At 44.0% G+C, this 21,763-nt stretch overlaps 2 protein-coding genes across 8 annotated transcripts in view; both read left to right on the top strand.

Moving 5' to 3' along the window:
- NR1H3 (nuclear receptor subfamily 1 group H member 3) overlaps window positions 1–15,379 on the top strand; it is a 30,696-nt gene extending 15,317 nt beyond the window's left edge. For all 6 annotated transcript variants that reach the window (XM_018907731.3, XM_009102113.4, XM_030239698.2 and 3 more), the window contains exons 2-9: window positions 2,411–2,654; window positions 5,353–5,619; window positions 9,335–9,543; window positions 9,775–9,954; window positions 10,400–10,499; window positions 12,024–12,137; window positions 12,957–13,051; window positions 13,434–15,379. In XM_018907731.3, the coding sequence (XP_018763276.1) occupies window positions 2,537–2,654; window positions 5,353–5,619; window positions 9,335–9,543; window positions 9,775–9,954; window positions 10,400–10,499; window positions 12,024–12,137; window positions 12,957–13,051; window positions 13,434–13,580 (1,230 nt within the window). In that variant the 5' untranslated portion in view covers window positions 2,411–2,536 and the 3' untranslated portion in view covers window positions 13,581–15,379. The remainder of the gene's footprint in view (window positions 1–2,410; window positions 2,655–5,352; window positions 5,620–9,334; window positions 9,544–9,774; window positions 9,955–10,399; window positions 10,500–12,023; window positions 12,138–12,956; window positions 13,052–13,433) is intronic.
- A 2,681-nt stretch (window positions 15,380–18,060) lies between these two features.
- The window catches only part of MADD (MAP kinase activating death domain), a 69,388-nt gene continuing 65,685 nt past the window's right edge, over window positions 18,061–21,763 (top strand). For both annotated transcript variants that reach the window (XM_050974814.1, XM_018907759.2), the window contains exon 1: window positions 18,061–18,125. The gene's annotated coding sequence lies outside the window, so the exon portion shown is untranslated. The remainder of the gene's footprint in view (window positions 18,126–21,763) is intronic.

The raw sequence follows: 21,763 nt of genomic DNA, 5'->3' as shown, positions 1-21,763 counted from the left end.
AGGCCTCGCCACACAGCCTCTCACTTGTGTGCATGTGAAGAAAATGCTCAGAAGGCTTCTTTACCTAGCACCAGAGTGTTGCTGTTCACTGTTAGGTCAGTTTTTCAGCCTGCAAGTGTTATTATTGTACCTACAAAAGGACAAGTGCTCTGTCTTAGGAGCAGAGAAGAAAAGTAACCTTTTTTATCTGGCCCATTCTGTTTTGGGAAGGTTGGAGGCTGGTGCATGAAGCAGAAACACATTGGGTGGTTCTACAGCACAGAAAGTGGCTTCTCTGTTGCTGTGTCCTGGATGTGCACATGGATTTACATTCCCCTCTCTCTTGGTAGCTTGCAGTCTCTCAGACACTCCCCTTTGGTCTCCGGATGTCTTGCTGACAGTGAGTTTCACTCTTGCAATGTCAGTCATGGTGCAGATCACACAGTTCTGAAATCCCATTAGACTGTACCCTTCTGTTGTTTGAGGCAGGGATGCACTAAGAATGGTTCACTGTACTGGAGGCCTGGGCCTGAGCGCTGTTACTCAGTCCCTCAGATGAGTGATCAAACCCTTACTTTGAAAAATTGCTGCAGTAGTGCTGCTGGTGATTCATTCTGCACAATAATTAATCTTTGAGTGAGTCTTTTGCGTGGTTTAAGGGAATGTGGAGATGCAGAAGCTTACTCAGCTTTCTTGTTTCATGCCCAAACATGTCCAGAGACATCTGTGTCAGCATTGGTGAGGAGCTTACATAGGACTAGGAATACAAATGGGGTTTGGATTTGTTTCAGTAAAGTTCCCATCTCCAGCTGATGCTCTATGCTGCTTCCACAAGGTTTTCAGATTCTGCAAGATTTCCTGGGGAGACTTTTTTTTAAGAAATTGGTTGTGGTAGCCACATTGTTCCTTTGAGGACCTGAGTTTCTTCAAATTGGATGCATATCACATCGGTGAGGTTGTACTATCCCACAGTAGGACTTCCTTCTGTCTGTAGGTTTAAGTTTCATATTTGCTGTCACTTCTTTTATCCTAGATAGTCTGTTTCTCCAGCTCCCTTAGGGAAGGGAACCCTGAGTTCCTGATTCTGTCTGAGGCTATGTTTACAGATGTCACGTGAATTAATGTGCCCTGTGGGTTTTAACACCTGCATCCACAGTGTAATTGGAGATGACAGGATCTCAGCAGGCCTGACAATGTGACTTGCTTTTACACTTGATGCCTGTTTCAGAGTTCTGGGAGGGGGTTCATTTTTAGAAGCATTGCTTTCATCTTTGTTTTTGACATTCTGAGAAAAGTTGTGTGGTCTAGTCCAAATACCTGGGAGGAAAGAAGGGACCTGGGACAGTGGTTTTCTGCCTCTTCATGGTGAGCACTAGAGTGTGTGAGGCATGCCTCTGCTTGCCTAATGCTCTTGTATCTGAACTGCTTCAGAGCTTTCTGTCACCTCCTGTCTTTCAGGGACTGAAAGGCTTCCAGTCCTGAGCTCAGTCATTCAAACTGGTACAGGCCTTTCCTGTAGTTGCTTTTTAAATCAGTTAATCTCTTTAGCTTGCATTGGTAAATCACTGAGTTAAGATCAAGTGACGTTCAATCAGCTTAGGGGTGTTTACATTAGCAATTTACATCAGTTTCGCTGAATCTGTGCGATCTACTGAGTAGGGTCCTTTCTGTGCAGGTGGGGCTTTTTGGAAAAAGTGGTTGGATTTGCTTTCCAGTTTCAGGCTCCGTCGTGGAGTTAGGGCTCTACTAACTGTAATGAAGATGCTTTCCAGTATGGTTCCTAGGTTCCACAAAAGGGTGTCCTCAGAAGGCTGGTGAATCTGTTTCCTGAGAATGGCATCATGGCCATTTCCCATAGGGAGGATGCTGGCTTTCAGTTTCTTACTGTAGGTGAGGGGAGGATTTGTCGTCCTTATCTTTGATGCATCATCAGTCTTTGTCTACTAAGAGGGAAATTCAATATCTTGTAGTCTGCTAAATAATTGTATGAAAAATCTCTTTTCCAATTTTCTATATGCTCTGCAATGCATGCACCAAAATTCAGGGCAGCTGGCAGCACTGAGCTGTTTGTTACTGGAAACTTTAACAAAGGCCACTGGTTATAATGTCAGGAATTTCCCTCTTACACACTTGGAGAGATCAGGGATGAAGTGCACTGGTAGTGTTGGCAGTAATGAAGACTTGTCTTGCTTTGATAAATCTGTTGGCAGTGAAAGAATAGTTTTGCACCTGGATATGCTAGTCTTGTACCTTTTCCCACAGTTTGTTAAAATATTGTGTTTTAAGAGTGGAAACATTGATAAAACAAAGCTAATTATGGAAATGAAATCTTGAACCTTGCTTGTGATACAGCTTGTAATAGATTTTGGAAGTTAATAGTCTCAATAGCTGAACTCTTGCCTCTTTTACATCTGTTTGTTTTTTTCCACAGGTACTTCCTGACTTTCAGTAGTAGAGAAAAACTAAGGACTTTGAAGATAGATGCCTGTGGCCCCTTGCTTGGCAGAAACAATGCTGCAGCGATGAGATTATAGTGAGCCCTTCCTGTGTGGCTTCCATGGGTCCCACTCAACTCAGCACACAGGATCATGGGAAGAGAGTGGCAAGTGTATTTGAAATGGAGGAGGAAGGTCTTGCACTCTTCTCTGGCTCAGAGAACCCCCCTGATCATGCAGGTATGCAAAAATTCTCACTAAATCTATGCAAGATAAAGTAATGGCTATCCATTCTTTCAGCTGTAAGCCGAATTGATACTTGGCAAAATTTTAGGACAAGTTCTACTGTGATTGATGCACTCAGAGATGATGTCTAAGAATAGAGTCAGTTATTGACAGCTGAAGACCTGGTTTATCTAAGTGATAAATGTGTTGAATATTTTGCTTATTTGACCTTCTAGAGACTAGGTCCATGGCAGTAAAATAAGATTTTTTGGCCTTATCAAAAGCTGCTGAACAATAAAGCTTTACTACAGGTGACAATTCAACAAGGGTAGGTGGTGCAAAGAAATGATAGCGTTTTGCAGGTTCGTGCAATGGGAAGACAGGAGGAGTTTCTCCATGTATTTCTTATGTTAACTGAGGATGAAGAGTATCAGACATAGAACTGAGATTCTGTAGTTAAAGCTGCTGCTTAGCGCCACAATCCTACACTTTCAAACTATAAGAAGACTGTATAATATCTCTGGACAGGTAACACAGAAAAAAGGAAAGCATAAGTGCTTAGGATCATCTTCTAAATTAAAATATGACAAATTAATGTGTTTGCTCAGCAGTGAGGCAATGGGCAATCTTGATACAAAATGAAGAGATAATCTGAACATTGAATGAGGACTCTTCAGTGGAGTAGAAACAAAGAGAGTAGTTAAAAGGTGATATGAGATTGTCCAATAAAAATCCTTAAAATGGGTCTGAGGGCTTGAAAAGAAAGCAATTGATAGATTATTTCCTTATGAAAATGTAAGGAAAAATATTTATTAAACAGTGAATCTACAGAGGATGGAGAACCCTAATGAGAGCTAAAGGTTCAGAGGTGGCATTCATGCTTTCTTTATACATCTTACATTATTTCTGTGTTATCTTTGACTGCAGAAAATAACAATAATCATTATGTAACTAAAATGCTTCATGTGCAGAAATGGAAAATAGTTTGCATAGATCAAAGAATAAGCCTGTCTCAATAAAGCAGTCATAGAAAAGGTAATAGGAAATTTGTGTAATGTCTTAAAGACAGCTAAGAAATCCAAAGTAGGGACAGATTTATCTGTGGAAGTCATTGGAGTACTCTGCTGTTCCTCAGAAGCATATGAACATCACTTGAGGCGTCAGCAAAGTTGTTACACTAGTTAGTCTGCCATTACATGTCTTTATACTAAGTAATCTGAAATAACTGTAGGCATTGCATAATTTTTGCTTGGTAGTGTGTGAAGAGAAATACAGTTGAACAAGAGAGGAGAATATCAGAAATTTAACCTTTCTGATGACATTTTCTTGCTGTCCAATCTGCAAGGAGACATGCAGGCCAAACTGAATGGCCTCCAAGCCTCTGTAAAGTCAGTGGTATTGAAAATCAACACCAAGATACTTATGGCTGAAAACTTGTATTGAGGAACACAAATAATAATGTCTGAGACTGACCTAAAACTGGTTACCATTTCAAGAACTTGAGCAGAATAGTAAGGATAGAAGTATTGGAGGAGTAAGTACAAAAATGAGACATTTTTGTAGTTTTTTTACAATTTTGCGGTTGTGACCCTGTTGCTGATCAAGAAGTGCAGTAGCCTTTTTCTTCAAACTAAGCAGTAACTCCAGTGTAAAGGCTTTCCAGGCATATCTAAACATTATCTGGAGATTTATCAAGATATGCTGGTTGTAATTTTTTTTTACGGCTGCCATGAATCAATAATATCTGACACTCAGAAAAATACCTGCACTATGAGCTGTGTAGAATATCAGATGTCAGCATAGCTAGAATTAAATGGATGTAAAAGAGAGAGGGCTAATAGAAAGGGAATGCACATGTAATATCAGCAAGCATTCAACTGGAATGCTTAAAGTAAGATGTGTTGGAGCAGACCAAAGATGTTTTCAAAATGCAGAGCCACTAATAATATTAACATCTCTCAGAATTATATAGGAAGAGTTGGGAGCTGCTGCACAAAACCATCTGAAGTATGAAGCAGTTTGAGATAGACTACAAGCTTTAGTATAGGAACTGTTACTATGAGAGTGTTTCAGTTTTAAGAGTGGTGAGCGCCCTTCTTGAAGAGGAGATGCTGTCTTCAGGATGCCAAAGGCTCACAGAGCTTGTGAAGTGTAGTTCTTGTGTGAATTCCACAAGCTGCTGTCTGCTGAATCAACAGTTTCCCCAAGTGTTCAGTTACAGGGACTGTCTGTTCAGTCTGGTTTTTCTAGGGTCACAGTTTCAGCACTGGCTTTGTGTCACTGCTGAATTGAGGAAACATTTTTCCTTATTCTTGTCCATATGTATGGCAGAAAATAGAAGTAAGAGAACTTGAGATGAGTTCTGAAGAAATTTACTTTTTGCACAGTCTTGGATTTCAACACAACTTTTTTGTAGGTCTTTCTCACATTGGTAACATAACTGTAATTGGAAAGTGCAGAATGCTTAGCCTCAGCTGTGAAGCTATATTTGTTTATGTAGTTGAGGTGAAACCTTGTGGATTATGTCAGTAAGTTTGTAGCAGAAGAGTTGCTTGCCCAGAAGGGGTGTGTGGCTGGGAGATAATGGGTTTGAGTGAGGATGTTGGTTGTCAGGAGTGGTGCAGTCAGCTGCAAACACCATGCCTCCTTCATGCCTATGAGTTTACTTTTCTTTTGTTTTTATTTTTTTCCTCACTACCCTTCATTTCGGTAGAAAATCCCCCCTTGAAGCGGAAGAAGGGCCCAGCCCCTAAGATGCTGGGAAATGAAGTGTGCAGCGTGTGTGGGGACAAGGCCTCTGGCTTCCACTACAACGTGCTGAGCTGCGAAGGCTGCAAGGGCTTCTTCCGCCGCAGCGTCATCAAGGGCGCGCAGTACGCCTGCAAGAACGGCGGCAAGTGCGAGATGGACATGTACATGCGCCGCAAGTGCCAGGAGTGCCGGCTGCGCAAGTGCCAGGAGGCCGGCATGCGGGAGCAGTGTGAGTGCAGGCACTGGGCTCTGGGGTTGGGATGGCACAGCAGGGCTCTGGGGACGATGGCTGTAAGGCAGGGAGCGGTGCGAGTGCTTGGGGAGGAGGGGGATGTGGAAGCTGTGCAGGCTGAATGTTGGAATGTGTGTGGGAAGTCACTGAGAGCTCAACAAGAATCACTTGGGGAGGTGAGGCTGTTGGCGGAACTCTAACACCCAGCCCTGCTTTATTCCTTGTAAGAACTCATGGACTATACCAGCAGAAGAAAGACTCACATGTCACTCATCAGGGTGCTGTAAAGTGTGTCAGGAATATCAGGCTTGTGACAAGGACTGTAAGATTGATCACTGTGCTCCTTGAACAACAGGCACTTTTCTTTGCTTCCTACTGTGAGCTTGCAGAAGAGGTCAAGGGCAGCACCACAGTACTGCAGCTGTGTTTGTGCATGAGCTGATCTCATTGCTCCCTTTAGTGATCTCTGCTATTTTTCTCACGCGAGCCATAAGGCTGCTGTTTCTGAATATTCACCAGTATTTCTGCTTGCATATCAGGAACAGCCCTCCTTGGCCAAGGTATCCAGGTTTCATCCCTTTGCTGGTCAAGACTGACTGAATGAATGCTCAATTAAAGTTAGATCTGTGTGAAGTCTTCTTTTTTGACATTCAGCACCCAGAACAGCTAGGAACAGCGGGCGTTTCAGAAACAAAAAATAATTTTGCAAAAATTAAGTCCCAATGAGCTAGGAGACATGCTGTTCAGTTTTTCAGCATGAAACACAGCACATCAGTATCTTTGTCTCACTGGTTTGTATCAGCGTTACGCGTTGTCTTTTACCCCATTTCCCCATTCCCAAGAGATACAAAACAGATGTATTTGAAAAGCACTGCAGTAAGACCACTTGTTCACTTTGCTTCTCTTTTGTTGCAGGTAGATGCAGAGACCCTCAGTATGTTTCTGCATTTAGTCATTGTTTTGTGTTGAAGACAGCTCAGGAAAATTAGGTCAAATGGAATCTTGGTGTTATTATCAAGAACTTGGCAATACTTATTGATGCTGTAATCCCCACTGCAAATTTGCCTTGTTAGTTTTGACAGAGACTAAGGGCTTTTTCTTCCAGCTGTTTCACTTACAAGGTCATTCCAGAACTTCCCCCCTAGTAATTGCTGGAAACATTCTTCTAATTCCCAGACTGAAGTTATTAATGGCCAGTTTATTGTTCTTAAGCCAGTGTGAACCATGAGGTTAAATAATTCCTTCCTGACAAACCAAGTAAGTTAGATTGCTTTGAATTTAGCATGGTGTAGGAGCTTGCACATAGGCAGTTTTTAAGATTCATTAATAGTCAAGTAACATGTTACCAGATACAATTTTTTTTTGTGCTTTGGAGTCCCAAGATGAGGGACTGTAATCACTTGGATCAATTACTTCCTCCTTAAACTGACACTGTAAGTAGCATTCTCTAGTCTTATAGATCCCCTTATTTTGGTAATTGTATTGATTGCCTTTGCTGTTAGAATTGCAAAGTTTGTGCATGGTGCATGTACTTGTGCACACATCCTCCCTTTTTCAAGTCAGGGATAAAGGTTACCCTCAGCTTGACTGTGTTATGTTCTTTATCTATCTTTCCAATCCCAAGAATGCTGTCTTACAGCAGCTCTCCAGTCCTTGTCTATGTTTAAGGTGATTCTGTTAAGAAGTGCAGTTATATACTTGTTCAGTTTTAGGGCCTCCTGCTTTTCTGTGTGGCAGCTATAGAATCATAGAATCATCAAGGTTGGAAGAGATCTTTTAAGATGATCAAGTCCAAATATCTACCCAGCAGTACCACTGTAACCCTTAAACCACTAAATCATATCACTGAGCACAGATCCAGGTGCCCTTTAAACACCTCCAGGGATGGTGACTCCATCACCTCCCAGGGCAACTTGTTCCAATGCGTGTCCTAACAAGGAAAAATTTTTTTGTAATCCCTAATCTAAATCTCCTCTGTCTCAGTTTAAGGCCAATTCTTCTTATCCTCTCACTGTGGGCATGGCAGGAGAAACTAAACCCCTTATCTCATTACAGCCTCCTTTGTTTTCTGTGTTATCTGTGCATAAAAAAAATGGCCAGAGACTTTTCAGCACTTTTAAAGTCTTATTTGTGAAGTCAAACTTTGTTTATTTATCTTTTTTCTTGAAGATACAGAGGGTGGGGGTTTTTTTTCCAATCAGTTCCTTTTCTGCTTCCTTTCCCTCCAGAGTGCCAGTCACAGCACAGAGCCTGGTGCTGTCAGAGCCTTGCTGAGGCTGTGCTCAGTCCCACTGTCCATGTCACCGACAATGGTGTTCAACAGTGCCGGTCCCAGTACCAAGCCCTGGGGAACAGCACTCATCACTGATCTCCACCTGGACATTGAGCCATGGGCCACAACTCTTTGAGTGTGACCATCCAACCAATCTTTTATCCTCCAAGTGATCTGTCAAATCTGTGCTATTCCAATTTAGAGACAGGGATGCATTGTTCCTGAGCTTGGAAGAGGCAATCCTTGAATGTTAACCAGCTTTCTTGGGCCCCTCTTCCCTCCAGCACTTTATCTGATAGTACTCTACTGAGCAGATCCCTGAAGAGGCTGGAGTCTGCTCTCCTGAAGTCCAGGCCAGCCAACTTTCTGTGCACCCTCTATCTGTGATGCCTATATGATCACAGCCTTGCAGGTGTGTGCATGTCTCTAACTCTTCTTATTTGTTCCCTATGCTATATGTGTTTGCATAGAGGCATTTAAGTTGGGCTCCCAATGAACCTGACTTACTGGATGGAGTAGCAGGAATTTCATTGTGCTGTCCTTTAGGTGCTCTCCTGCTGACCTGCATAGCCTCTCCAGGCCCTGGGCATCTCTTGCTGGCCCTGGCATCAAATTGGATAGGGAGAGTAAAGGGAGAGAATTGAGGTTCCTGTCCCTAGGCAGCTTTAGTTTAAATCCCTCTTTGCTGCTTGGCAAGCCTGTGAGAAAAGAAATGCTTCCCTTTCTCTGACAGAGGGACCCCATCAGCCCTCAGTAGAGCAGATGCCTTTGAGTTCTGTTACTTACAGTGTTACATCCAAATAACATCTCCCCTTTGACTTAACAACAGAAGGAGACTTGTAACCCTATTCCTGAAGTACCTGTGGTTGGTCCTTAGTACATTTATGCAAAGTTACTCTTCCATTATTCATCTCTGGGTATGTTACTGCTCTATAGTTTGCTGCAGTTGGCCTGTATAGCAAATTACCCTTTCACTCTCAAACTCCACCCAGGACTGAGTCTGACCTTTGAAGAGGGTGAAATGACACAAGCTGTTAAATTAACAATATTGAAAAAAGACATAACAGTAGGATAATATAAAATAGGGTGGACACACTGGCATATGAAGGGAGCATCTGTTGTAACATGACACTTTAGGGAATTGCTTTATGGGGAAAGTCACTTGTTTTTCTGAGATCTGCAGGGCAACATGAGGGGACTTTCTGTCTTTTGTGAACACTTTACATAACAGTATGATTAGAAGAAAGGCAATGAAACAACTTAAAGGAGGGAATAGAGAGAGAAACAAATAAGTATCACTGTTGGCTGTGTTGTGTACACTCAGCTATGCCCGGTACAGGCAGCTCTGATCTCTGCCTCTCCATCCACAGCACATTACCCTGTGTTTAGTGTGGTTTCCATTGTGTTCCTATGACTGATCATGAGCTATTCTTTCTTTAGATGTTCTGTCTGAAGAACAGATCCGACTGAAGAAACTGAAGAAGCAGGAAGACGATCAGGCTCGGACAGTTGTGGTGCGTCCCAGCCCTCCAAATCCACCAAGCCCTTCCCACAAACTGACGCCGGAACAGCTGAGCATGATAAAAAAGCTTGTGGCTGCTCAGCAGCAGTGCAACCAGCGCTCCTTCACAGACAGGCTCAAAGTGACGGTAAAAACTCTACCAGTGTACCCAAAATAAGAAATAGTGAAGTTTGGGGAGTTGCATTTTAGGTAAAATATTTGGGAGAACAGCGTTACTTTACGCTGCGGGCTAAAGCTCTGTAAAGAATAGCAACAGATGATCTGAAGTTGTTGTTTTCTTTCCTTGTCCTCTTCATCTTATCTTTCATCTTTGGCTCCATCTTTCACAAATATATGCTGTCTCTTCCCATTTGTACAGCCATGGCCCCAGATTCCTGATCCAAATAACCGTGAAGCAAGGCAGCAGCGTTTTGCTCACTTCACAGAACTTGCAATTATCTCTGTGCAAGAGATCGTGGACTTTGCCAAGCAATTACCTGGCTTCCTGGAGCTCACCAGGGAAGATCAGATCGCTTTACTGAAGACATCTACCATAGAGGTGAGGGTTTGACTCCACCCCAGATCATAGTAGCATAGATGAAAGAATTTGGAGTTATCCACCTAGAGAACTAGTTCCGTCCCTTTTTTGAGGATGGCACACTGAGGGACCTGAGCTGTGGGACCATTACTGCAGTGCGAGGTTATATCGGCAAGATGCCTGGTTATATACTGCAGTGCCTGGTTATACAGGAAGGGAATGAGGCAAGTGCCTTGGTAGTGGTAAGCAGGAATTTTCTGTTTCCCAGAAGCAAGACACCACAAAGGAAGGCAGCAATTCCAATTATCCTGGAATTTTTAAGCACTCTGAGAAACTGGAGTGGTCTTATTTGGTGTTTTGTTTTTTTTTTCCCAAAGATCCTTCAACAGTCAGCAGTCAGCAAAGTATTGATGTTGTAACATTTCTTCCTGCTTTCAAATTGAATATATCTTATTCCTGTCCTCAGGTGATGTTGTTGGAGACATCTCGGCGCTACAATCCAGAGATTGAGAGCATCACCTTTCTTAAGGACCTGAGCTATAATCGGGATGACTTCGCCAAAGCAGGTGGTGCATTAGACAGGTGTTTCTTCCTCCCCAGTGTCTTGTGTTCTTACATATTTTCCTTTTTAATGTGGGCAGCTGGAAGTAGTTGGTGGTGAGAGGTTTAGAACAGGACCAAACCAGCAGCTCCACAAACTATTGAATTTTTTTTCTTTTAATGTATGGTACCAGCACATTTCATGTCTTTTTCTACATGTCAGTTTGCTTGGGAAAATCTGCACTCTTAAAGCCTGAAGATATTGCTGCAAGTGTCCACCTAGGACTAGCAGTTAGTGTGAAATTTCTTGCTTGTAGAAATGTGACATGGTGGTGGATCTGTATCAGATAATTCCAATCCAAACCACAGTCTTCTCTCCTTTGCAAGTGTGTCACTTGCTCATCTGGATGGACGCTTGGAGCGATGACATTACTGTGATTACATTTCAGTTGATACGAAGTTTGTGCACTGAGGATCCCCAGAGACTGCTTTAGACACTTTATGATTCTAAGATATGGTAGCCTGTGGTTGTGATCTTTGAAGTGTATTTTTCCAGGAGCTACAAGAGTTTATAATTTCAGATGCAGTAACAAGAAGTGTGTATCTTCAGTATTTCTAAAAACAAGACTTAAGCTGTGCTTCAGCTGATTTTTTTTATTTTGTTCCTTGACTAGCTATTTAACCATTTATACTTGAGATGGCCTGTATATACAACTTTTCTTTATGACACTTTTCCTGGTAGCCTTTTCTTCATGTTATTAGAAAAGCAAAAAGCACGAATCCAGAAATATTCTCTCCAGTTTGTCCTTCATTCTCTGATGCATTTGTAATGCAGGAAATTAGAAACTTGGATGCTGTTTTGGAGGAAAGACCTGAATTTTTCTGTATGATTACATAGCACAAAGAGACCTGATTTGACAGTGGTCTCTGTAATGGCAATAAATATCAGTGCATTTCTGTCTGACTGCATTTATCAAATGAGATGATTGCAAGCCTAGGTCAGGCTCTGCCTCAGGTCTCCCAGTTCTTTGAGCTGAAGGAAATGGCATAGTTCAGAGTTCTTGGAAACGCATATTTTCAGCTCTTACATACTTTAGATGAACTTGAAGAGTGGAATTGAAGCTTTCTTTGAAAGCATGAAGGCTACTGGTGTGAAGGAGGTGATGCTGTGAGAGTGGACAGTATAAATGTTGTGCTTGTGACCTTCGGATGTTTTGATGGACTTGTCTGATAGCTGATTTTGTGTTCCTTTAGCTGTTGCCCAGTAAATGTATGTGCTCTGGGACATTTAAGGCTTTAGGAAAAGCCAGAAATAGTTTCATTTTACAGATGGAACCTGACTCCTCAGCCACTGTTGTTGGTGCTCACCAGTAGTGGATGTAAAGGGAGGATTAATTAGAGCATAATGTAAGGGTTTTTCCCTGCCTGTCTCTCCTCCCCTCTCTCTGGTATATAGCAGTGGATTTCTGGCAGCCTTTTCCGTGAAAGGGAGGGGGAGAGAGGGGAGACAATTTTTGCTGCCTCACCTTGTTCTCTTCTGTTTGTTTCAGGTCTGCAGTTTGAGTTCATTAACCCCATCTTTGAGTTCTCAAAGGGAATGAATGAGCTACAGCTTAATGATGCTGAATATGCACTTTTAATTGCCATCAATATTTTCTCTGCAGGTAAAAAGCCAGGAACATCTGAAAAGTTGCGGTAGTGAGTCAGAGGGCAAAGGAAGTAGAATAAAGGGATGTAACATGGAGAAAAGGAGTAATAGAGCATGTACGGAGTCTAGTGATAAAGGGAGCATATTATTCATTATATTCTGAATTTTCTAGTGCCACTTCCAGAGGAAATTGAATGCCTCACTACTGGAAAATTGTGCAGAAAAGCCAGCCAGTATTTATCTTCCTCATTTAGAAGTTGCTATTCTACTGCATCCTAATGTCCGTGGCACCTCTCTGGTGTGATGCAGGTCCTACAGCACGAGTGACATCTAGTGGGCAAGCAGACGTAATCTGGACAGGAGGCAGTATCACTGCCGGCCAGGACTGGGCTTTGCCAAGAAGCCACCTCTACTCTTCTGTCTTGTGACCTGATTAATGACTGTTTTGCTTTGTTCCTGTTTCCTAATTGGCTCAACTACTGGAGAGACTTTCCCATTTGCTTTTGAATAGGTGGCTTCATGTATTTTCTGGGACAGAAACATGAGACCATCCAGCACTGTGTAAATGTGTTTGGTCTCTCCACCTCTATAGGAGTCACATTGGACTCCCCATATTCAGTGGACATCACTGAGAAAGAACAGTTGAAGGCAACTGCCACAGCTACCACAGTTTCATTGATATATCTCCCAGCTGTGCTGGGTGAATATGAGATGAAATTTTGGGAAGACACCATAGGAGGAAGTGGGTTTACACAGAGATGTTAAATCCAGTGAAGCTGCCCATGGTAATCTGCTTATGTCTAATCTGCTTACTTCTAACCTGCTTTTTTGGCAGACCGACCGAATGTGCAGGACCAGTCCCTGGTGGAGAGGCTGCAGCACACCTATGTGGAAGCACTTCATTCTTACATTTGCATCAACAGACCAAATGTAAGTGCCTGACTAGAACATCTCCAGGGATGATGCAAGCAGATTTTGTATTTATGCAAGCAGAGTTCCTGCAGTATTGTCTCTAACAGATCTCTTGCTGCCTGTACTGTCAGGCTTGTCCCTTTTAGACTCTTTGATAGCAGTTGTAAATGCAGGGGTTTACCCCGTATCACATTCCATAGTTTAGCCATCATGGAAAGTCTGGAGTTTTGGGACATGATGTACTACTTGTGTTCTTTCATACTGCATCCTCCTGGAGAATGCTGGATCTAGAGGAAGTAAGGATTGTGATTACAGTGTAATGTAATCAGTTGTGGTAATTTGTTTTTTTTGAACAAAGTTTTAGGTGGATTTACTAACAGCTGTCTGTTTGGCCCTGCAGGACCGTTTGATGTTTCCACGGATGTTAATGAAGCTGGTCAGTCTTCGGACACTGAGCAGTGTCCACTCTGAACAGGTGTTTGCCCTTCGGCTGCAGGACAAGAAACTCCCGCCCCTGCTCTCAGAAATCTGGGATGTGCATGAGTGACTGCATGCTCCTAGGGCGCTGACATGCTGATATAATGCCATCTCCCAGCCTTTGCTAACGAGAAGCCAGCCTCCCCTCTCCGAAGCACTGAACCCTGGGCTGGGCATGCAGGGAGTGATGAGCCTGGGGTTTCAGTGTTGTCATGAGACTATGCAGGAGGCAGCTGGGCTAGATAAGAGGGAGGGGTTGGTTTCGATGTAGTGCTTGTACCCCAAAGGAATAACATGAAACATTCGAAAATGGTAGAAATGAAGACCTTTCCCCATGCCCCTCAACTCCTTTTTCTTCAGAGTCTTTCTCTTCTCTAAGCATATGCTGAGGGTTTGCCCCATTGATCCTCTTCTTGCTGATTAAGAAAATGAATTTGCAGGAACTTGCCAAAAGCTCTCTGTTGAGAGTAACCCAGCTCAAAAGGCTTCTGCAGGGTCCCCAGTGTACCTGGATCTGAGGAGCTCAGGGAAGTCAGTGTGGATGTTCTAGGGGTTTCACTGGGTTTCCTATAAATAAAATCTCTTGAATGTGCTGCCCTTTACCATGATTCAAAGAGAAGTAGCTTTTATTTCTTTATTATGAGACTGCATCTCTAGAGCTGCCCTTTATTCTGGCCCTCCTTTGGAAAAAGGATTCCTGTAATATGTAGTGCCCTTTGTCTAACAAGGAGGTCCTCTGGGTAGGGAACATTGTGTATGAAAAAGATGTCAGGTATAAAGTAGTGAATTTTTTTTCATGTAATGCATCACAGTTGTATCTCATGGTGGTTCTCAGACAGCTCAATTTACCTTTGATTTGCTAACAGCTGGACAACTTTAGTTCAAATCAGGGCATAGATTTTATCTTTAGGGGTGGAATAGAAGGAAGATAGGTGGGTAGGCCTCATACCTAGGTAAGGTGGCTGTGGTGGAAGGATCTCAAAAACTTCCAAGAATCTGGAGCATGTGGCATGTGTTCCAAGGTGGGTGTGAGGATGTATTGACCAAGGAGAGAGGACACACTGCATTTAGTGAAATATGTGGGCATTGCATAAGCTGTGGGCTGCACAACTCTCAGATCACAGGCTGCAAGAATATTGAGTGTAATCAGATCCACTTGCATCGTCTTCCTATTGCCAAAGTCTTTCCAAAGTACTTGCTCAAGATTTCAGTGGTGATCACAGAATATGGAGGTCCCTCCTGTATGAGGAGTGCCAACTCCTTCAGAAAGACACTTGGGTCTTATATCCTTTTTTCACTTTGGGCATTGGGAGATCCACACTGGATTTATGGCCCAAGTTTTGAGTATCCACATCCATAAGTATTCTAGGATTTACAGCAATATTTTGTCTGGCGGAATAGAAATATACTGTTATAAAACATGTTCCTTATTTTCCAAGAAAAAACATCTTATGGCTGATCTCAGAGATGTAACCTTAAATATTCTGGTAGCTTGGTCTCATGAGTCTTCTCTGTCATAGGGGTCTATGTTTGCTTGCCCGGTGAGCATCCCAAGAGCATAGGTTCACATGGCTCGGGGTTTTTTTGTCTGTCTGTTTTTTGGTTCGTTTGTTGTTTTTTTTTTTTGGCTGTGTATCTGAGCGCTATGCCCGTGGTGAGGGTATCGTGTCCATTTTGCACTTGAGGTTGGTCCCCTGCCACTGGCCTTCACTCTGCACCTTTGTAAAGCACTTGTAACAATCTGTAAAATAATCTGTTGTTTTTTATAACTCATTGCAATTGCAAAAATTCTTGTTTAAATCTGTATTTTTAACTAATCTGTTTGAGAAATGTTAATGTTTATATAAAAGAATAAAGCCTAATACAGGATTTTGACATTCTCTGATGTGCTGTCATGAGACTGGAGGAGGGTAGAATAAGTTCTTGCTGTAACAAGCTCAAAGCTGATAAGAAATTACATGTGTTGGGGGAGAAACAAGAAGTGGTGAGAAAGAAATAGCGGTGCAACCCCAGGCAGTTCCTTTTGGCCTTCAGTATGAGATTTGTAGCTCAGTATGTGCCTTGCTGTGTGCCAGAACTGGCAAATAGCTGAAGTGGGTTGTGTATCACAGACCATGCATTATGCATACACACCTCACCTCGCTTTGTACAGCTGTATTCAGAATGTAACCCTTATATTGCGTGTGCTCCTCTCTGTTTTCTGCATTTTGTGGCTCACTGAAATTGAAAGAGGAGTCCAGTGTACCCCAGCTGTCAGGTGGATTTCAGTGGGGCCTTACCTGACCCCAGGATGCTGCTCATTTCTCATTTCTGATGTATCCATAGGTGAAACACCAGGAAGAGTTGAACATGTGCATTACCTCAAAGGGAGCAGCAGGATGGGGGAAAGCAGAGAGCTGTCCAGCATCAGCTGCTTCTGAAGTGCTTGATGATCTCCTGCCCCAGTGGGAAAGAAAAGCAGTGGTCAGTTCAGCTAGGTTCCACACCACAGGCTGTTCTGCTGGAGCCTCTGCATTACTCTGGAGTATCAAATTCAAATTGGAATCTACCAAACCAGAGGAAGAAGGAATAGCAGTAGGCTTATAGGAGACTAGAGCAGGGTATGAGAGGGGGAGTAATGAGCAGAGCTCAAGAGCTCATCAGTGCTGAATGGATTCGAGGGTGGCTGGGCCCTGCTGTGAACAAAAGAGCTGCAGCTTAACTTCCAGCTTTATGTTCTTTGGGCTGCATCTCCTTAATTTGAAGAGAAAAACTGCATGGGAATTTGAGGGATTCTCAAGGTACAACCTATAACCTTGCACAGGTGGCAGAGGTGAAAACAGTGATTTCTCTTGCCTCTGTGTAGTGGTTTAACCCAGACACAATCACTTGCTCACTCCCCAGCAGCAGGACTGGGGAGAGAATCAGAAGGGTAAAAGCCAGAAAACTCATGGGTTGAGATAAAGACGGTTTAATAGGGAGAGCAAAAGCCACACACACAAGCAAAGTAAGGACTTAAATTTACTGTTTTCTGTGCACAATTCCTTAATTCACTGTGAATTCACTAATTCACTGTGGACTAGCAGGTGTTCAGCCATCTCCAGGAAAGTGGGGCCTTATCACTCTCCTGTAATTGTTATTTGGGAAGGCAAACACCATTGCTCCAAACATCCCCCTCTTCCTCCTTCTTCCCCCCTTCATATACTCAGCTATATGGTCTGGAATATCCCTTTGCTCAGTTGGAGTCACCTGTCCTGTGTGTCCTCCCAACCTCCCCTGCACCCCCAGTCCCCTCACCACCATGGCAGCATGGAAAGCAGAAAAGGTCTTGGCTCTGTGCAAGCCCTGCTCAGCTATAACAAAAACATCTCTGCTTTATCAACCCTGTGCTCAGCACAAATCCAAAACACAGTCACTGTGAAGAAAATCAACTCTTCCAGCCCAAACCAGCATACTTTTCATTATCATGTAGTCAAATACAATCTTCTTGTTTACATCTTCACATTCTCACTTTTTTTGAAAGTGCAAATCAGTACAGAACCTTTTTTTTTGGTCTTTTAGAAGCTTTGCAGGTTAGCCCATGGAGCTCAAGTAAGCAGGTGTGGGGGAAGAACTATCTGTGAGATTGGTGACCATTTGTACTTTTATGTTTACAAAATGCTACCTAGGCCTGAGATTCAATCCTGCTGCTCTAAGTCTCTATGCCTGATCTATTTCATATCAGTTTTGCTGATTTGGCCACTGGAGAAATCTTGGGGTGTTTGAATTACAATCCTGGGAGGTGTAGCTGGTTGGCTGTACCCTTCTTCAACAGCTGTATTTGCTGATGATGCATTCAGATCAATGGGGAGGGAGGAAAGTTATTTCTGAAAGCCCAAATCCTATACAGTGGGCAAAGTATAGATGACAAATATCAAACAGTGTTTCTCCATTTTGCACAATTTGGATAAAAATTGTGAGTTACTTGTGGTGCTTTTGGTTGCATTTTGGGTTTATTTTAGTAGTTTTGGTTTTGTTAATAAATGGATTTGTTTGAGCAGCATACTGGTTTTTAGGAGCTTGGAAGGAGTTAAAAAAAGCTGTATCTCAAGCTTTTAGTAACCAAATTATCTTGTAATCTTATGAAGCTACTAGCAAATCAGCAAGTATGTAGCTCAATACAGAGGGTGAAAGTACACGGCACAGTCTCCTTGCTGCCAGGCAGCGTGTTCTTGTCCCTGTGGAGCCGGGCTTTGCTGCGAGGCTTCAGCTGCTGCTTGCCAGGACGGGGTCTGAAAGCAGCAATTCGACGCTTCAAGGGGCTGCAGCATTCCCGAGTCTCTCGACGCAGACTGCGCAGGAGAGCAGCTTCCCTCCACGCCCCCTGACACCCCTCCTCCAATCCCGCCTCCAATCCCGCCTCCATCCCTCCTCCATCCCTTCTCCAATCCCGCCTCTATCCCGCCTCCCGCCTGCCCCTCAGCAGCTGCAGCGCCCCCTGCGGGCGGCTGGCGGGGCGGCTCCCCCCGCTCTCGTCGCGAGTGGTTTGCTCCGCCCGCCCCCGCTGCCCCCCCTGCTCCGGCGGTGGCGCGCGCCGCCGCCGGCGCTCGATGCGGAACTGGGCGGGCGGCGCAGATCGGCGGCGGCGGCGGCGCAGGTGAGCGGAGCGACCCGGCCGGGCGGGGCCCGGTGCCGGTGCCGCAGGTGGCCGGGTGCGTGCACATGTCACAAGCGGAGCCTGCCCTACCGACCCTACGTGTGGGTCGGGCTGGGGAGCGCGGAGCGCGGCTGGCAGCGCTGCCTGCGGTGACCCGCACCCGGACAGCTGGCGGCGGGGCCCCCCCGCTCGCCCGCTCGCGCTGCCGCAGCCGCCCGGCCGGGCGCGGTGGTGATGCTCGAAAGCGGCGAGCCCTTCCGCAAGGTCACGGCCGGCGACGGACAGAGATCGTGTCCCGCCGCTGCCGGGAGAGGGGCCGGCCGGGTTCGGCTCCATCGTCCCGGGGCGCCGGCGGCGGGCGGGGCCGCGATGTCCCGCTGTGGCCGCGGGCTCAGCCGGCCGCTGTCGGAGCCGTCCCCGCGCGGGTCGGGTCGGCAGCAGCCCCTGCGGGGTCGCTTGCGGGTTCCCAGGCGGGACTGGGCGGCTTTGGGAATAGCGGCTTGGCCGGCCGGGGAGGGGGCTCTGCCGCCGGCGGGGCTGTGGGCGCAGGGCCGGCGCCCTCGGTCCCGACCACCCCGAGGCTTTTCCTCGCTCCCTGCGGGGTGGAAGCGGGCAGGATGGTGAGGGAAGGGAGAAGGGCGGCTCGGGCCCGGCAGAACCCCTTGGAAGGGGTGAGGCGTGCAGCCGTGTGAAGGGATTGCTGCGGCAATGTGACTGGAAAGGTGCTTTTACTCCTTGGCTTGTAAAACAGCAGATCCTGTTACTCTGCAAGACAATAGAATAGGAAATCCACTTTATACCGGGCAATTTCTTATGAAGTCGACTATAAATCAAAAGCATTTTACCCTCAGAAATAGGTGTCAACACCTTGTTGTATTGCTGGTTTTTATTGTCAGGTGGAGGAGGGGAAGAAAGCTTGGTCTGTGCCTCTGTGTGGAGTCACGATAAAGAAGTGTTTTGAGAAATGATAAGCTTTGAAGGAAACTGATTTATTTCCCGTCTTTCATCTCGCCCTTTCCCCCTGAACTCCTCCATATACCACACTGTTTTCATTCATATGCAAAATAACATATATTACAAATTTGCAGCCCCATGGAGATGGGGTAGAACTGTGATCTGGCAATATGTTGTGCTCTCCCTAGACAAGCCTGCCATTTTCTCTATGTCCAGTGCGACTCTGGGTCAGCATTTCTGTTGGTGTGCTCTCAAGTGTCCTTGCTGTGCTCCTTGTACCATTGCTTATCTGCAAAAAAGATGCTCCTTGTAGACACAAGCAAGAGGAGGGAAGATTTATTGTGGTGTCCTGAGGGTCACATAATCAAACCAAAGTCATCCAAATATAGGTTGTTTGGGAAGTGTCTCTATTTTTGGACTTTATAGTGCTCAGACCTAGGCAACTGTTTTGGATTGGGCACAAGAAGCACTTGCTGTGTTCAGCACTAATAAAAAGCTGCAATCCTGACACATCCAAGAGAGCACTTCACATCCAACACAGCTAAAATCCAGTTTTTACAGGATCTAATCTGGCCATCCCCACACAGCATATTATGTAACACTGAACTGATAGATCATTCCATCTATAAAATACTATTTTTGCCTTACTGTTGTATTGTTAGAAAATGCACAGCTTTTGAACACAATTTAATAGACACTGCAATTAAATACACACTCATTAAGTATCTTACTGTGTGTTTAACAAAATGTAAAATCATCAGCAAATCTCTAGAATGCTTTTGTTTGGAGAGTAATACAGCCTTGTCCTCACTAAAAGATCATGTACCTGCCTGTTCAGTGGTGCTGCAGTTGTATCACAGGTCTGGATTCCTGTGTTCTTACCAAATTAACAGGTTTTAAGCTGTAAGCTTCAGAATCCTACTGCATTGCTTTCCAAGTTACTGCTTTTAAAACAATTCTAAGGTTACTGGATGGGCAAAAAAGCAAAACAGTATCCCCCCTGAAAGAGTGTTGTCTACACGAAGTGCATAATATGGCCGAGACACAGTTCTGGGATGTGTGTTATGTGCCAAAGCTATGAAAGGTGGTGACACAAAGGCTGTGTGTAAATGGGCAAAAAAAAAAAAAAAAAAAAAAAAAAAAGAAGAAAAGGGCTTAGGACTGATGGCTCAATAGAAATGGTAGAAGCATCAGTGCATTTCAGGCCTTACTAGAACACTTGTTCATATTATCTTTCTGAATTAAATTAGTGTTGGCTTTGATTTTATCTGCCTTGGGCTCAGGGGCATAGAGGCTCATAATTTATAGCTTTTCCCTTCTCAAGCCATATCAGATACTCAGGTTCTGTATAGACAGGATATTCTAGGCATAACTCTGTCAAGATGTTCAGTCTGGTCTATTTAATATCTTCTGTGGTGAGCCAGTTGCAAAACCAAATATTTATGAAAACTTTGAGTATTAAATTAGAAAGTCACAAGTACTGCTAAATTCTAAGAGAATAAGTTTCTTCAAAGTTTTTAATTTTCAGCATTCTAGCTAGTAGATTTTCTCTGATACTCCTTTCCAGATGCATTTGTGTGAAGAATGGCTTTCTATTTTTTTGAGGGGGGGAAATTGGTAGAGATTTAGTAAGTGAGAGGGGATAACAAATGGTGTAAAATACTGTGTCTTCCCTGTCATTTCATGCTGTCATTTTTTAGCTGGATTTGCCATCATACTCACAAGATGGTAATTGATACTTTTATGTTAAAGCTTAGTGCAGAGGTGAATGGTTCACTTACTTTCCATTAGGAAGGAATTGGAGACAGGCAATGCATATGTTACAACCCAGATGAATTCCTGCAATGTCCTTTGGCCCTGTTGTGCCTGCATTTAAGATACACTGCATTAAATTTCCAGGCAGTTGACTTAGTTATTCAGTGCACTGGTAAAAAGTACAGATACAGCTTCTGATTAGGGATTTGCAGTAATGAGGAAAGGATTTACTAAAAAAGAATGAAAGATTTTAATATGCAAGATTAATATCATGTCCCCAGTTTAAAGAGCTTTGATCTATCTCAAGCTATGAATTTTCGTGAAGTCAAAGCATTGTCAGTGACCTAATAAGAAACAAAGTGAAATAAAAATGAGCATCATGACGCATCAATTAGATAGGAATGTATTTTAGTGGGATAATGTGTGAAATAATTGTGATATTTCTTTTGAGGACAGAACACTTTGCTGCTTTTCCTTCTCTCCCTTGAGAGCTATGAAAAACTTCCATCGCCCCACTGCTCACTCTCTGAGGCTGAACCTGTATAATTCAGCTGGTCTTTGCTCTGTTGTTTGAGCTGGAAAATAATTTTAGAGCAGCTAGATTCTCTGTCACTGGATCTCCTTAAACCTGTCAAAGCAACATGGAAATCACTGTTGATTATTGACAAACATGCTCCTGGTTTCTGTCTCGGAACTAGAATAACCAGCTGAAACCCCAGTCAGGCAAACTGAAGAACTGACCCAGGTACTGCCAGGAGCTCTGAAGTATCTTTACACTGGGGAACTCCCAGATGGGGAGGTTGTGCCTGTTGGTGCCCAGAAGCCACTGAATTGTGAGAGATTGCGTTCACTTTAAATCACTGCTACTAGAAGGACCCTTGCAGGGATTTAGAAATAAGAAGTACTGCTTGTATATGCCTAAATTACCT

Source organism: Serinus canaria, chromosome 5 (assembly GCF_022539315.1).
Source record: "Serinus canaria isolate serCan28SL12 chromosome 5, serCan2020, whole genome shotgun sequence".
NCBI classification, from domain to species: Eukaryota; Metazoa; Chordata; class Aves; order Passeriformes; family Fringillidae; genus Serinus; species Serinus canaria.
Note: the sequence above shows the minus strand (reverse complement) of the source record. Positions and strands in the feature narration are given on the sequence as shown.